Source organism: Sceloporus occidentalis, unplaced genomic scaffold, assembly GCF_023333645.1.
Source record: "Sceloporus occidentalis isolate IW3139 unplaced genomic scaffold, rSceOcc1.0.p SCAF_157, whole genome shotgun sequence".
In the NCBI taxonomy this organism is placed as follows: Eukaryota; Metazoa; Chordata; class Lepidosauria; order Squamata; family Phrynosomatidae; genus Sceloporus; species Sceloporus occidentalis.
The window spans coordinates 1,224,143-1,240,685 of record NW_028317137.1 but is presented as its reverse complement, the minus strand read 5'-3'; the positions used below and the strand labels follow the sequence as shown (position 1 = coordinate 1,240,685).

Below are 16,543 nucleotides of genomic sequence, written 5' to 3'. Positions count from 1 at the left end.
ATACAGTAGATGCTAACTACATCCTATGCGTAGCCTAAAATGATCTGCTTATATAAATTATAGTTTATGATAGTGTTGTTTAGTTATTAATAATAAGAGGACAATATAGCAAATTTCAATATGTAGACCCAAACACAAATTGGTAGGGTGACTTCTTAGCTGTGTTTGCCCGATAGATACCTAAGAAGATGTATTAACCGTGTTGGTGGTGGATAGTTCTTTTGTCTTTACCCATTTATGTCCAGTAGATGTTTACATAAATGGAATGCTGATGGTCCCCCATGCAAAGAAATATTTAGATATTCAGTGACTATTTTCTACTTTTTTTTTTTTATTCTGTTTTGTTTATTTTTTTCCTTTAAATGCCACATATATTACTTGGCCATTGTGTTGGTCACCAAGGCTTTAAGAAAACATTTAATCCAAGTAAGACTGCTGCTGTGAACCAAGTTTGTACGTTTTGGAGGTTTTTTTTGTTAGTTTTTTTTTTTTTTTAGGAGTTTTTTTAAAAAAAAATATCCAGAGGTTTAGGTTAATTAAACATCTTGTTGGAATGAAATAAGACCACAGATCTTGTTAGAATGAGGACATTTATTTAGAGGCTTAACCCTTATGTACTGTAATGGAAATCATGAATTAAGATAATAGGGGTAATGTAGGTTCTCAACAGATTAGGTTCTCGAGAAAAACAATAGTAATTTTAAGCCTTGAAATGAGGCCAGGTTTTAATTATATCGTATAGCTTGTCTCCAGGGCAATCAGTTTTACCCAGATTGCGATGTCCCTTCAGGATATAATCTTTTCTGATGTAACCCTTTGAAACTCCGCAGTTGATCAGGCTTTTAACTGCATTTAGAGCCTTCTTGTTCGGAGCTCGTTCTGGAGAAGAAGAAGAAGAAAGAAAACAATGTGAGAACAGAGGAGAGGGAAAAAACTAAACCGACGAGTGATACATGACGGTGGAGAGGAGAGGTAAGTTAAAAGTGAGACTGCATCAGCATATCTAAAGGAAAATATGAAAAAGATGAGAGTAAATGGTTAACCTTACTTTACCTTTTGGTTCATGCCTCGTGTAAAGTACAAAAAAATAAGGGGTTTGTTTTCGACTCATTGAAATCATTATGCGTTGTATAAAGGGCCAAACTTTGCAGGTGATTTTATTCAGGACCAACTTTGCAGGTGATGCCAAATAGGTTGGCACTTCTTAATACATAGTCAAGTAAGGCAGTTGACACTGCGAGTATTTTCAAACATCTGCCTTAGTGGATACCCCTCCGGTCAGTATCTCTCATCTTACCCCAGGCCTCCAAACTCACTTGAGAAGGTTCCAATAATGCTGATTCCAATGGACGGTTGGCTATAAGTGGGAACGCCTTGGGTTTTCCATCCACGACCTTCATAAACAACCCCGTCTTCTCCAACTAAGAAGCTGCATGTACGTATGAATACACATGTAGACATGTATCAACATATTCTATACTATAGCCACAAAAAAACATTCTCCCTTTTCCCCTCTATAGGCTGTATCCTCATTAATTACCACATGCCCAACTTTCAGCTGTTCCCAATTCTTTTTTCAGAACCATGCTATCCCAGTGTATTACTGTTGTTCATTTTCTTCCACTTCTAGGGGACAAAATTATGCAAGGGTGCAAGCGTATCCAGTAGGCTGGACCATCATATTTAAATGATGGGTCTCCATGTTTTATGTGCTGTAGTCCAGAGTGAGAAACCTCACTAACCTCAAGATCTATTAACAAGAGAGCTTCAATGTCGGAATAAAACAAAGAGGCAGAATAAATCGAGAGAGAGAGAGAAAAGAAAGAAAGCAGGTGAGAGAATGAAGAAAGAATGTGAGTGAGAAGAAATAAAGCAGGGGTGGGAAGACAAAAGAGGAAGATAGAGTGTGAGAAGATAGAAGAAAGATAGAGCGGGTGAGAGAAGAAAGAGAAAAAGTGCTTGTCATTTTAACAACAGGCGCATACTGTAGAGATATATTTTTTTCTTCTTTTAAGCTTGGGGACCATAGAATTCTTGAAATAAGTAGTAAAACAGTTACACAATTAGTCTCTTGTACCTTGTTGTCTAGATCTTTATCACCTGAGAGCCGAGTATCCACCCCAACCAACACATTTTTATTAGACTTTCAAAACTCACTTGTATCCAATATCACAGTAATCCCTTTTGTCAATGTGATAGCTCTGTATACTCTTCACTTGCTTGATACAAGCGGACTTCGAGGTACACGACGTCCCAGCTGTGTGGTGGATCAGCACTAATGGAAGTGGTGTCTTTAAACCCACAGTGCATTTCGTGCTTCTTGCCCCCCAGTTAGACTTGGAAACAATGGTGGGGCAACCTGTAAGAACAAAGTCACATATGAAAAGTTGGCAAATACACCTTTCTGTGCCATATCTCTCAACATCTAGACTTTAAACATTGTTCTTAATTCTCCACCCTAACTTTATCCCAAAGCAAGAATGAGCAGAGTAGTGGAAATATCTGCCACTCAATGAAGAACAATTAGACAAAGCTACCCAATGCGATAAAGTAAACTTTTGTGTAAGAGTTGCAATTGAACATACAATACATTGCAGTGAAAATGGATAAAAAGAATATCAAGTTAAAGTACCTGAACTCATTTTTTTTAGTTATCATAATGGCCTGAGGAACCCCTACAGCTCCTACATTCTACAGACATACAAATGATATGTAACAGTTCTAAATTCTAATAACAGGAGATGAAGAATCTGTGTCATTGGGCTGAGATTGTCCAGTCTTAGCACAACTGAGAAATTAAGTTTAAATCAGATGGATTTTTTTTTTTACCCTGATTGGGATATCTGTAAGACTGAGACCTGGGTTCAAGTTTATGACGACAAACACTTACCTTGCGTAATGATGCAGAAGGCTGATAGAAGAGCGACTAGGAGTATCATGGTGCAGATATCACAGGGGACTCAATGCTACCTGGGAAATGAAATGTACAAAATATACATATTTAAGAAAACTTTGTAATATTCTGCAAAAGCTCTCCTTGTGCTCTGCATTGTCTTGTATTCTGCAGGATCTTCTTCATGTATAGACCAGTAGAGGAGTCTTTAGTTGAGCTAATTACCCTTTATTGAGCTAATAAGTTATATAAGCTTCTGCGACCCAATAAAAGGTATCAACTTCAAATAAAGACATTATCTCTGGGTAACACTGTATCTATTTATCATAGCATGCCTGTACAAAATTATTGCTTATTGGTCCACAGGGACACCAGCTGATGCAGGAAAGGAGGAAAATCGGTTAAATCAATAAAAATATTATACAGAGTTATCATGGTGCCACACAATGTAATGCATTCAAAACACATATAACAATATGCATGTATACTTAAAAATTAGATTCCCTAGTCTGTGAATTCATAAGTATCTGTCGATATCAGAGAAATGACCTGATCAATGTTTTGCTAAATAGAATTTATTTTACGAAGCCATCCTGGTAACTCACCTCTGCTGCTGAACGTCCTCTGATTGGAACCGTCTCTCTTATCCGCTCTTTTATATACATTGTATGGGTGGGACAGGAATACATTCTTGTGGTGACAGCTCATTTAATTTCATATCATTTTTATTTAATACGATCTGGAACATACTCCTAATTCCTACACTTATAAATATCTGTGTTATAATCCACTATGTTGCAATCTATGGGGAGAGGAATGAACCCGGGTGTTTGGGGATTTGTTTCCTGAAGATCAGGTTCAATAAACTGGCATGTGGTTTATGTGATTTGGTGACCACCAGTGTTCCCTCTAAGCTGTGCGCTTGTGCACGCGCACATAGCTTTTTTAGAGAGCGCACACTTTCAAAAATAGTTTTTCCCAAAAAAAGAAAAAAATGATAATTTTATTGAAACTTTATGCGGCGCGGATATTGTGCGCACAAAATTTCCGCTCTGTGAAAATTTTTGCACAAGAGAAATTTTCTGCGCACGCCAACTAAGAAAAATTAGATGGAACATTGATGACCACCAAAATATTGATTCATGGGCATCAAAATCCAATTAAACATTTAAAGGCGTAACCTCGGGGAACATCCCTTCTAATCTATATAACGATGCTTTAATTGTTCATCTGATATTTTCGCATTCTTGTAAAATCGTAAAATGAAACTAACCAAAACGTATTATTAGGATTTTGCGATCTCACCTTTAAAGAACTCTGCTATGGCAATGAAACATGTTTGCCTGTGTAACAAGGTCACTCCAATTTATATTGTGGAATGTTACACAATGTATATCCCGTTAATTATTGTCATGGCATGAACGTTTAGAATGTGGGCATTGCTGGTTTCCTAGTTGGCAAGAGGTTGGTCTTTGCGTTGGGTCTGCTAACACTCATGCATATCATGGTCTGTATCGCCCTCCATCAGATTGGGGCTCTCTATTAGACTAAGTTGATATCAGTTTTACCCACACAAGTCTCCACGAGCTGCATGTAACAAGGCTCCAGTACCACGATGACCCCTTGAGTGAGTTAAAGAATAATCGCTGTTACTCACTAAACAAAGAGTGGTGGTGGTTGGAATGGAGACATGATTGCCGTGAGACCATTTTGTTGAAAGCAGCTATTCGTATTAAAGAATCAGTTAAACTATTCCTGCTTGTTTATGATATCCCAGCCCCTGTTCAACTTCTTTTCATTCCCAGCAACGTATCGTCCTACACATGAACAAAAAGTAGCCAGTTAAAGCTGAGGCATCCTCATATAACATCAGGTCATTGAGTAGTGGATTCATCATTCATCATTGAAGACGTGCAGATTTTATGTTTGCTGAATTATCAGCCATCTTTCTAAAAGGTGATGCCAGACGCGTTTCGCCCAGCCCAGGGCTTCTTCAAGTGACGAAACGCGTCTGACATCATCCAGAGGTACCTATTTGTGATTTACCCGCGAAAAATATCCAGGACTCCTGGGAATCTTTTAATTCTATGCATTGTTAGTGACTCTCGTGAGCGTAGTCACTACGGCTAAGAGTAAGCCTTTATAATCTTTTTTAACTTTATATGATTAAAAAAACGTATTACAATAAATCTCATTTTTTCTTATGCTTTATATAATATGAGCCAGCGGCATCCACCACATGTCAGAGGTTAGGATCTGAAAAAATAAAATAAAAAATAAAGACAAGCTGATATACTGAGCGGTATTTTGATCTGCTCCTGCAAATGTGAGTTGAGCTACGGAGGGGGAGATGTATCCAGAATCGTATCACACAGTGTGCACGATCACTTTCCTTGTTCTCTTTCTAATTTATGGATACACTATCCTGATACTCGGAGAAAAAGGAAAAAGAAGGGGAAGATAAATTGTATTTTCAAAGGGTCGCGGCATTAGGAAGGTTGAGAACCACTGCTCTAACAGTTTACTTAAGTATAATTTTTTTCTTTTGCGATAACAATATTTTGTTAAATGCTTTATTAGGGTTAAAAGAGATTGGATTTCACCAGGAGCCCAGGGTCTACGACACTCAGCTCCTATTATTATATGTATTATAAGCCACCAAATACAATTCTCGAGCTTTGAGTAGACGTTAATGAGTGCATGCTAGCAGCTAATGGTTTTATTGAGCCCGGTGTTTCTTCATATGGAATGGTGTCTGTATAGTGTCTGCAAACAAAGCTGTGTAATATATACAAAATATGCAGCAGGTAGCCGGTACAGATAGAATTGCCTCGTGACTACCGGTTAATACTGTATTGTACATAAAACTAACTTCAAGGCTAATGTTTGATACAGTATATGCAAAAAATAATACATAAATATAAACAAAAAGACAGATTAAAATTGTGCATTTAGAGAAATCATTATAAAACCCAATTAAATGTCCCAACGCAAGAATTACTTGGCAGAAGGAGTGTTCTGCTTATACTCATATGAATATGGCCCCATGTATTGTAAAGGCTGTTCTGGTAAACGTGTTATTTTAACACATTCGATAAAAATCAATTACTTCACACAAGTAGTATCTACGTCCTATACTTAAAATGATTTTATCATATTATTATAAACATGGCAATTAGGCTGGATTATACCGTATTACTAATGAAGAGTCCGTATAAAGTCTTTATTAGGCTTTAGCAATCTTTAATAGCTTAACACCATGTATCTTAGCCTTAAATAACACGGTCATGGCAAAATATATACGTCTTTGTGTCTAGGTCATTTAAAATGTTATTGTCTTCTTAAATGTTGTCTTTGGGTATGACCATTGTGTTTGCGAAGGCTCCACCTGGCCTTGACCAGCCAATCAGAAGCAGGAATCATCGGAAGCTGCAGCTTCACTGTAACACCATTCACTTACACACATATACACATAACCATGAAAAGTTTGATTGTTGCGCACTGTTTTGTGGGTTCCTTCAAATCATGGCCCAATCAAAAAAACCTACAGTGCCATGAATTATATTAAGTTTGCTAGCATGTTCTCATGAACAATTGGACGTTATTGTAGATTGAATAGAACAATTGGACGTTATTGTAATGTATATTTCACAATATAAGCATTGACACAAAATTCAGCAACACATAATTTCAAATAAACTATATGCTAACTCAATAGCTAACTTCGCAAAAAAATAAATAAATAAACACTTAGGAGTGACAAAACTCACAAAATACTACATTATATATAAAATACTTCAAGACTCAGATAGATGCAGCCAAACGGATACAATAACCCATATTTATAAATAAAAAGCCAGACAAATCATTACAAAACCAATAAAACGTCCCAGCTCCAGAATTATATAGCAGCAGGAGTGTTCTAGTTTTGCCTCTACCAATATGGCCTGGTGGATTTTTGAAGGCTTTTCCAGTAAGTCCAATAAAAAATGATTACATAACTTCCAGTAGCTGAACCCTATAGTTAAAATAATTGTTTTTCATGTTTAAATGAACATGCCAATTAAATAATATTATACCTTAATCTCTACATAATTACCAATGAAACTCCACATATTTCCTTCAACTGAAAGTGGCCCAAATTTTTTTGTTAAGATAATATAATATTCTATAAGACAGAGAACAAGATTTTTGGACATGAGGACATGAGCAACTCGCGATAAAAGATTTTCAGAATAATTTTTACTCATGTAACAAAATTTGTCGTAATATGGACCCATGACAAGAAAGGGAGTCTGTCTTTTCACCTGTTATAGTCCTTTTTCCTTCAGAGTTGTGCCCCAGACTTGAGATCTAAAGCAAGGTGGCAAAAGAGTCTACAAAAATATAATCTAGAACTAGCCAGGAGGGTAGGGACAGTTGGGGTACTAGAGAAAGATCAAAATCTAGTTCATGGAGATCTATGGACAAGGCACCTACCAAGGTCGCTTGTTGAATGGGTAATAATATATATACAATGCTTAAGGACCCCAAGGCATCATAGCATTTGGAGAAGAATGCATCATACCTGCGACAGCTATTAACTATTGCTATTAACTAAGAGCTGGGGTATTCCCATAGGAAGGTGAATATGCATCTTCTGAAGGACTCTATAAATGGGAGGGGGGTAAAAAGATGCAACACATGCCAACTCTTTAAAGAGAATTAGAGCACTGGAAACATCTCTCCCAATCCACGTTAAAAATATTTGTCAGTGACCTAAATATAAACAGAAATGTAGCTGGGTGGCATTCGCAGTGAAAGGAAGAAGGTAACCTGTCATATGTTTATTTTGGAAATATATCTAAACAAAGATGTTAATAGTCTGCTTTCAACTTTTCTTAAGTTTTTTCTTAAGTGTGGGGAGAACAATTTTTGAAGATGGATGTGATCTAGAAGAACCAAGGCCTTAATGCCAAGAGAATCCTTAATGCCAAGAGAAGGTTGTCCGTTCCTCTGAACACTGCACATTAGCCTCATCTTTAATAAATCCAGAAAAGTGGAGTATCTTTAATAAAGAGGGACTTGTTTTATGAAGTGAATATAGACCACCAAAGTCATGATATGTGAGGAACCACCCGCATTGGCGCTAAGTAAGACCTGCAGTGAGAGATGTCATGTCTGCATAATAATAACCCTTCTGAAAGTGACCACTAGTTCATCAGGGAGTTCCTTACAATGGGATAAATCCACTCATAAAAGGTCAACATTTTTCCTGGGGATCCTTTTTAATGATAGGTGATGTCCAAGCAAGCCTATGGATCTAAACTGTTGATTAGTCTATGAGATAGGATCATCTTTGTCAGAGCTGAGGGCCCGATCACAGACATGTCTCAACTTTTTTGTTGGATACCCCTTGTTTCTTTTGGTCAAAATTATCTAGCCGGTACTCACGATGATGAGATGGATGTGAAATAAAAGTCTCACCCCTTTACAGTATGGACAGACAATAACATAGGCTTTTAGTGTAGTTTGGGGATTATTCACTAAACCCAGAACAATCCCTAGAGAACCAATCATTCTGCCCCATGGACTGGAAATTGACTGGAAATGCCCTTTTTGGAAGACACAGAAATTACTTTTTCACAAACATGGAATTAAAACCATGTGGTGCCCAAGGGTTGACTGAAACCACCCAGTGACCTGGGACAAAAGTATTCTGTGGGCTCTTCATTCAAAACACAATGAAAAAATATTTCTGCTCAGGTGTGTTGTGATTTCCAAGTGGCCAAGGTCCCTTCCAGTGCCAGACCCTATGCCCATGACTGACTTTTTTGTTTTCCTTAAGATATATTCCATGTCTGTGGTCACTTATGCTGGAGCAATCTGTCTTTACAGCCTTCGCTGTCGGAGGTGTATAAAATATGAATGAAATCATGGGATTTTTCAGTAATTTTTATAATCAGCATTGTTTATTTGGTGCTAAAAATTTATGCAAAGCCTGACACAGTAGAGGAGGTATGACTCAAATCAACAGCGATAAACTGATTCAGAACATGTAGAGAGCCCTGCTCAGAAGCTTACAATCTAATCAATATGTTTTAAGGAAATTTGTGCGTATGCCTTAAGCCCTAAAATTGGGCCAGGTTTTGATAATTTTGTACAATTCATTTCCTGGGCACTCTGTATTAAACACATTGCGATGTCCCTTCAGGGTATAAGCTTTTCGGATAATGCCTTTTGAGACTCCGCAACTGATGAGACTTTTAATTGCATTTAGAGCGTTAGCGTTCGGAGCTCGTTCTGGGAAGAAAAAAAAGAAAACCAATGTGAACTTAAAAGAGTATGAGTTTCGATGTGAATGACACAGAATGGAATCAATTTGTAAACCATTGTTTTATCCCATTTTCCTGACCCTGCATCTCCATAATTACCCCAGTCCTCCAAACTTACTGGTAAAGGTTCCCATAATGCTGATTCCAATGGACACAGAGTTGTAGTCTATAGCGTGAGCTCCACGGATATTCCAGCCACGACCTTCATAAACAGCTCCGTCTTCTCCAACTAGGAAGCTGGATGAATCAACAAAAGATAGAAATGTAGTTATGTATCCACATGCCCTCCCTCCATAGCCATTTCTGTCTTTATTGCCCATTGTCACTGCACATTCTCCTAGCTTCTTTGATTAGTCACTATCCTTACAACAAATAAATACAAATATTATTTAAATATTAGTTTTTCACAAGACAAAGGAGAATAATTTGTGTAAAGGAAGCTACATCTCATCTTAGATGTCTACTGGCAAACAAGCTGAGATACAAGTTTCTGATGGCTCTACGCCAAGGTCATCACGGAGCCTACAGAAGAAAGATGCTGGGTTATGACTTGATGTCTTGATAATGTTGTTCATTTAGGGTCAGCACAGATCCTGGTTTCTCTGTGTTGTATTTGTCATCAGAGAAAAGCTTGTAGAACAATTGTTTTATGGTATCCCCTGATCCCTATGTATAGCCCTTTCCTTCCCTATGACAATATACATGACACAGTTTAATATATACCCCAAAACATGGTTTTTTTTTATCATATTTTGCCCTCAAAACTCACTTGTATCCAACATCACACCAGCCGTTTGAATTCATGTTATGATTCTGTGCAGCTTTGGCTTGGCCAATACACGCAGGCCTCGAGCTACACGATGCCCCAGCTGTATGATGGATGATGACATATTTGACAGGTGTGCCTAGACGGACGGTGCATGTGCCTCTTCTTCCTCCCCAGGCAGACTTGCTAACGATGGTGGGACATCCTGGGAGCAAATATAGAATAAGGTGAGTAACAATGAGAGGATATACCTAAACACATCCTTATTCCCTCTATTTCTTAATCAGTGGCACAAAACATGGGACCATGGAGAACCTGAACCAGCCCTTACCATGTGTAATGGCACAGAAGACCGACAGAAGGGCAACTAGTAATATCATGGTGTTTCTATGACCCAGGAGACGCAATACCTGTAAAAATAAATATTTAAAATGGGTGTTAAGTGACCCTGCAGTAAAGAAAGAAAGAATTCTCCGGGGAGGTAAAGGGAGAGAAGAGGGGGAAGGAGAAAGGAAAATCGGTTAAATCAATAAAAATATGACACAGAGTTGTCTTGGTGCCACACAACGTAATACATTTAAAATACATATAACAATATTCATGTATACTTAAGCATTATACTCGTTAGTCTCTCCTATTAGAGAAATGACCTGATAAGTGTTTGGCTAAATAGCATTTATATTACGAAGCCATCCTGGTAACTCACCTCTGCTGCTGAACGTCCTCTGATTGGAACCGTCTCTCTTATCCGCTCTTTTATATACATTGTTTGGGTGGGACAGGAATACATTCTTTTGGTGACAGCTCATATAATTTCATATCATTTTTATTTAATACGATCTGGAACATACTCCTAATTCCTACACTTATAAATATCTGTGTTATAATCCACTATGTTGCAATCTATGGAGAGAGGAATGAACCCGGGTGTTTGGGGATTTCTTTCCTGAAGATCAGGTTCAATATACTGGCATGTGGTTTGCGTGATTTGGTGACCACGAAAATATTGATTCATAGGCACCAAAATCCAATGAAACATTTAAAGGCGTAACCCCTGGGAACATCCCTTCTAATCTATATAGCGATGCTTTAGACTGATATTTTCACATTCTTGTAAAATAACCAAAACGTATTATTAGGATTTACCAATCTCAAGTATTTTAACACTATGCACCTTACCTTTAAAGAACAAGGTCACTCCAGTGTATATTGTGTAATGTTACACAGTGATATATCTCAATCATTTGCATTAATTATTGTCATGACATCACCATTCAGAAAGTGGAAGTTTCCAATTTGACAGTCGGCTCTTCTTAATTTGAGTGTCTTCTTAAACTCATCCATATCATGGTTGGGACACCCTCCATAATTTTATAAGTTTCTTTTAGACTAAGTTGATATTACTCTTACCTGCATAAGTCTCCAGGTGCTACCATGATGATCCCTTTGGTGAATTAAAGAAAAATCTGGTTGGAATAGAGACATGATTACTGTGAGACCATTTTGCTGAAAGCAGCTATTCCTATTGAGGGGTCAATTGACCTCATAAGATTTCCCAGTCGCCGTTCATCTTCTTTTCATTCCCGGAACCTGCACGGTGTATTGTCCTACACGAGCAAAATGAAGCCAGGAGAAGCGAGCCACTTGATTCATCACTAGATTCCAAACTTTGAAGACGTGGTTTGCTGAATTATTGGACAGCTTTCTATAAAGAGGAGATGAAACTCTGTTGTAGGAGCCATGCTGTTATGTTCTGGGCTCTTGTGTATGGTGACATTTGTATTGTCCAGTTGCAGTAAGGTGTGCCATTCACCTTGGTGTGGAGAAGTCTAGCTTCTGTCCTTCATCATGCTGAATGTGGGAAGTAGCTGGTTGATATGGATGGAGACTGATTGCTCAAGACAGGCCTACGCAGGTTGTTGATTGAGACGTGTTCATCTTCGTGTACTGTGAGGTCTTGGACATTGGGACCAAGCAGCAGTGATGCAGGGTTAAGTGACGAGGAGCATGGAATTTAGAATCCCTTGTGAGTAATGTGGTCTTCAAGGCAAGTCACACGTTGTGAATGCCCCTTTGAAGTAAGTTAATGTACATTGTGTGACGCAAAATGGTTAACTGAGCAGCTTGCCCAATGTTTCAGAAGGATTCAAAGGGAAGACCAGCAGCATGAAGATAAAATGCTTCATTACAGTTAAAAGAGATTGCATTTCACCAGGAGCTACGAGACATTTTAATCCCACTTAACCTGAATATTACGGTGTCTTTGAGGTGGTGGAGTTGGCCCTTCTACTCAGCTCCTAGTATTATAAGCCACCAAATACTATTCTCAAGCTTTGAGCAGAAGTTAATGAGTTCATGCTAGCAGTTAATGGTGTTAATGATCCCAGTGCTTCTTCATATGGAATGGTTTCTGTATAGTGTCTGCAAACAAAGATGTGTAATAAGAGTCGAAAGAAAAGATATGCAGTCTGAAGCGCCGCTTGGAGTTTTTCCAACAGTGAATTGGATTGAACAAATGCCTCTTGACTACCAGTTAATACTGTATTGCACATAAAACTTACTTTAAGGCTCATGTTTGATGCAGTATATGCAAAATGAATCCATATATAAACAGAAAAACAGATTAAATGTCCCAACGCACGGTGTTTTTACTCATATATGGCCCCATATATTCTAAAGGCTGTTCCGGGAAACTTATTATTTTACCACATTCAATAAAAATTAGTCACTTCACACAAATAGTATCTGCATCCTATACTTAAATCAAATTATTATAAACATGGCAATTAGGCTGGATTATACCTTATTACTAATAAAGAGTCATTATTAGGCTTTAGCAATCTATAATAGCTTAACCCCATGTATCTTAGCCCTAAATAACACGGTCATGGCAACAAAAGATGTACGTCTTTGTGACTAGGTCATTTTACTGTCTTCTTAAATGTTGTTTTGGCTATTTTAGCTGAAGGCATAACCATTGTGTGTTTATGTATGTATATATATACGATATATATGATATATATGACCAGATGCCAGTACCTCAGAGACTTCAACAAAATGGCAGATGGACTACAGTCAGTTTGGGGCGAGTTGTAGACAAGAAGCATGTTCCACAGACTCTCACAGCGCCTCCATAATTATTTTGCTTTCCTTTCAGAATGCAACCCAAGCAGTAGGACGTCTCTTAACATAGCTGTAGAGAAATCTGAGACCTTTACTCACCTTCACACATAGGGAAGACTTCATCTACTGATTTGCTGATTACAAGGAAAGAAGTTCCTGTAAGAGGAAGTATTCGTTATTGCGGACTAAGAGATGTGATTTTAGAAGAAGGGTTACATCCATCAAATTTCATCTCACTTTTCTTTCCCCTAAGCCGTACATATTGAGATTGCTTAGTCTTCCCTGATACTTATTGCAATTAGAGAATTGAAATACGCATGGGGTAGATACATGGCTATCCTGAGTCTAAGAGGAGACCAAGGACTGTTGAGTCTTTACAACAGGAAAAAACAGTCCGACCACAACGGAGCTGTACCAGCGTTAACATGAGTTATTTCATTTTAAATTGTCATTTATTCTCACTGCCTTTTATTGTAACAGCGCTACGGAGTAGCAAAAGGATATATTAGGATTTAGAGAGCTTCCCTACCCTAGATATCCAGCAGGGGGCGCTCTTAGTATTGCCACGTATCGACTACATACGATTCAATATATTCTTCCGCACAGAGAGACGGTGAATGGGCAGTAACTTCGTCTTGAATACTCCTAATGAGATACATACTCGCTGTTCTCTCTCACTTTTAAATATAATTCACTAGTGCTTTACACTACAAAGATAATCATGCCATCTTTTTAATGAATACTAATTAAAAGTTAGTTTTATTCCCTTTGTTTTGCTTTTTGGTCCAGATTATCTAGCCTCATTTTCATACCTGGGAACTTCTGGGCTCCAGCTACCCAGAGCCTTCCCTTTGCGGGACGCGGCCAGGACTGCCCACTGACGTCGGGGTTGTTCCCTCTGACAACAGCGGGAAACATCCCCCTTTTAAGGGAAAATGGGTGGGGAGCGGGGCGTGTGAAGACCCCACTCCTGCAACTCAGAGGATTCAGGTCTTGACGCGGAGAACCGGTACTCACCCGGCAATCTCCGGGTCAAACCCAGAGAGTTCCCAGGTATGCTCATTATGTGAAATGGAAGAAAACAATGAGTGGGTTGTCTCGGCCCTTTACAGGATGAACAGACAAGAAAATAGGTTTTTAGTGTAGTTTGGGGATTATTCACTAAACCCAGAACAATCTCTAGAAAACAGGTCATTCTTGGGTGGAACCCTGGATGCCCTTTCTGGTAGACACAGAAATTACTTTTGCACAAACATACAATCTAAACACCAGCCCCACTAGGCCCTACTGGTCACACTATAAAAAATATTTCTGCTCAGGGGTGCAGGTGTTTTATGATTTCCAGGCATACCTGGGAACTCGCCGGGTTTTGCCCCGAAGACTCCTGGTCAAACGCTTCTTCTCCAGGTCACTAAGGGGATGCAGGTAGGAGGTCCCGCTGACGTCGGTGGGCAAGGGGGGCTCCAGGTAGCCGGAGCCAGAAAGTTCCTACGTATGCTTCCATGCGGCCCAGGGGCCTTCCAATGCCCTCTGCCCATGACTGACTGACTATTTTGTGTCTTTACAGCCTTCGCTGTTGCAGGTGTATAAAATATGAATGAAATCATGGGAGTTTTCGGTAATTATTATGATCAGCATTGTTTATTTGGTGATAACAATTTATGCAAAGCCTGACACAGTAGAGGAGGTATGACTCAAATCAACAGCGATAAACTCATTTAGAACATGTAGAGAGCCCTGCTCGGAAGCTTACAATCTAATCAATATGTTTTAAGGAAATTCCTTATTTGTGGTCTTAAGCCCTAAAATTGGGCCAGGTTTTGATAATTTTGTACAATTCATTTCCTGGGCACTCTGTTTTATACACATTGCGATGTCCCTTCAGGGTATAATCTCTTCTGATGAACCCTTTTGAGACTCCGCAACTGATGAGACTTTTAATTGCATTTAGAGCGTTAGCGTTTGGAGCTCGTTCTGGGGAGAAAAGAAAGAGGACAAACGTGAACTTAAAAGAGTCCGAAAGGGGGTTTAAACTAAAGTAGTAATCTGTGACAGAATGATGGCAACAAAGACAAAGGGTAGACCAGATCAGGTCAACTGGAAATGGATTAACATGGGAAGCAAAAAAGATGACCGCCATCTTAAAATGTAAATGGCATCAATCTATACTGTTTTAGTTTAACTAATGAAACTACCTCTAATGATTTTTTAGTAGACAAGGTTATTGCAGTCAATCTCATGGAAGCTGAGATCAGTGGCAGACTGTGGCAATTTTAATATAATTTAACAAGGGGGAATAATATAATGTCTTTAGAAAATATCGCTAAAATACTGTGATTTTTTTTTTAATATTGCTTATTTTAATCTGTAAGCACCGTTACATAACATGTAAACCGTAGGATTTGGGAAAAGTGGCAGATCCACTTACAGAAAAGCCCCAGACCTGCTGGGATTCGGTACATTCAAAGAGTATGGGTTTGGGTCTGAATGACACAGAATTGAATCAATTTGTAAACTATTGTTTTTCCTGAACCTCCATAATTACCCCAGTCCTCCAAACTTACTGGTAAAGGTCCCCATAACGCTGATTCCAATGGAGACAGAGTTGTAGTTTATGGCGTGAGCTCCATGAATAGTCCAGCCACGACCTTCATAAACAGCTCCGTCTTCTCCAACTAGGAAGCTGGATGAACAAAATAAAGAAATGTAATTATGTATCCACACACTCTGTTTGGGTATAAATATTAAATATGTCTTTCATCCCGCCATTTTCACCCCTTTATTGCCCATTGTCACTGCACATTCTCCTAGCGTCTTTGATTAGTCACTATCCTTACAACAAATAAATACAAATATTATTCAAATATTATTTTTGACAAGACTATTCCTTTATGTATGACAGAAGAAGGAGAATAATTAGCCTCCTCTTTGGTGTAAGGAACACTACATCTCATTTTAGATGTCTACTGGCAAACAAGCTGAGATGCAAGTTTCTTCTGATGGCTCTACGTCAAGGTGATCGCCAAGCCTACAGAAGAAAGAAGCTGGGTTATGACTTGATATCTTGATAATGTTGTTCATTTGGGGTCAGCACAGATCCTGGTTTCTCTGTGTTCTATTTGCCATCAGACACCCAGATTACCTATTAATCTCCAGGAGGAGATGAGGTTGAGCGGGATCACACAACGTTGCATTAGGAGTAGCACGGCAGCTTGCTGGGCCAGCTAAATAAAAAAAAATCCTGCAGATGCCCGTGTTGTCTAGTCATGTTAGTGTCTGGTCATGTTAGTGTCTGGCCATGTTAGTGTCTGGTCATGTTAGTGTTTGTGTGATGGTGTGTGTTTCTGCGTGTGTTACTGTATGTGTCTGGCCCCAAAACCTGTATAATCATATCTCTCCCCCCAAAACTCACTTGTATCCGACATCACACCAGCGGTTTGTATTGAT

At 38.7% G+C, this 16,543-nt stretch overlaps 2 protein-coding genes across 2 annotated transcripts; both read right to left on the bottom strand.

Annotated features, from left to right (window-relative positions):
* Nucleotides 1-700: 700 nt before the first annotated feature.
* On the bottom strand, nt 701-3,558 carry LOC149280361 (peptidoglycan recognition protein 1-like). The gene is made up of 5 exons (XM_089500617.1): nt 3,499-3,558; nt 2,830-2,926; nt 2,158-2,359; nt 1,317-1,429; nt 701-879 (listed from the first exon to the last, which is right to left on the bottom strand). Exons 1-5 carry the CDS (start codon nt 3,556-3,558, stop codon nt 701-703), a joined length of 651 nt encoding a protein of 216 aa, XP_089356743.1.
* Nucleotides 3,559-8,996: 5,438 nt separating this feature from the next.
* LOC149280360 (peptidoglycan recognition protein 1-like) lies at nt 8,997-10,353 on the bottom strand. Its single transcript, XM_089500709.1, has 4 exons — nt 10,305-10,353; nt 9,977-10,178; nt 9,326-9,444; nt 8,997-9,175 (listed from the first exon to the last, which is right to left on the bottom strand). The coding sequence occupies exons 1-4, from the start codon at nt 10,351-10,353 to the stop codon at nt 8,997-8,999; spliced, it is 549 nt and encodes a 182-aa protein (XP_089356835.1).
* Between the last annotated feature and the right edge of the window lie 6,190 nt (nt 10,354-16,543).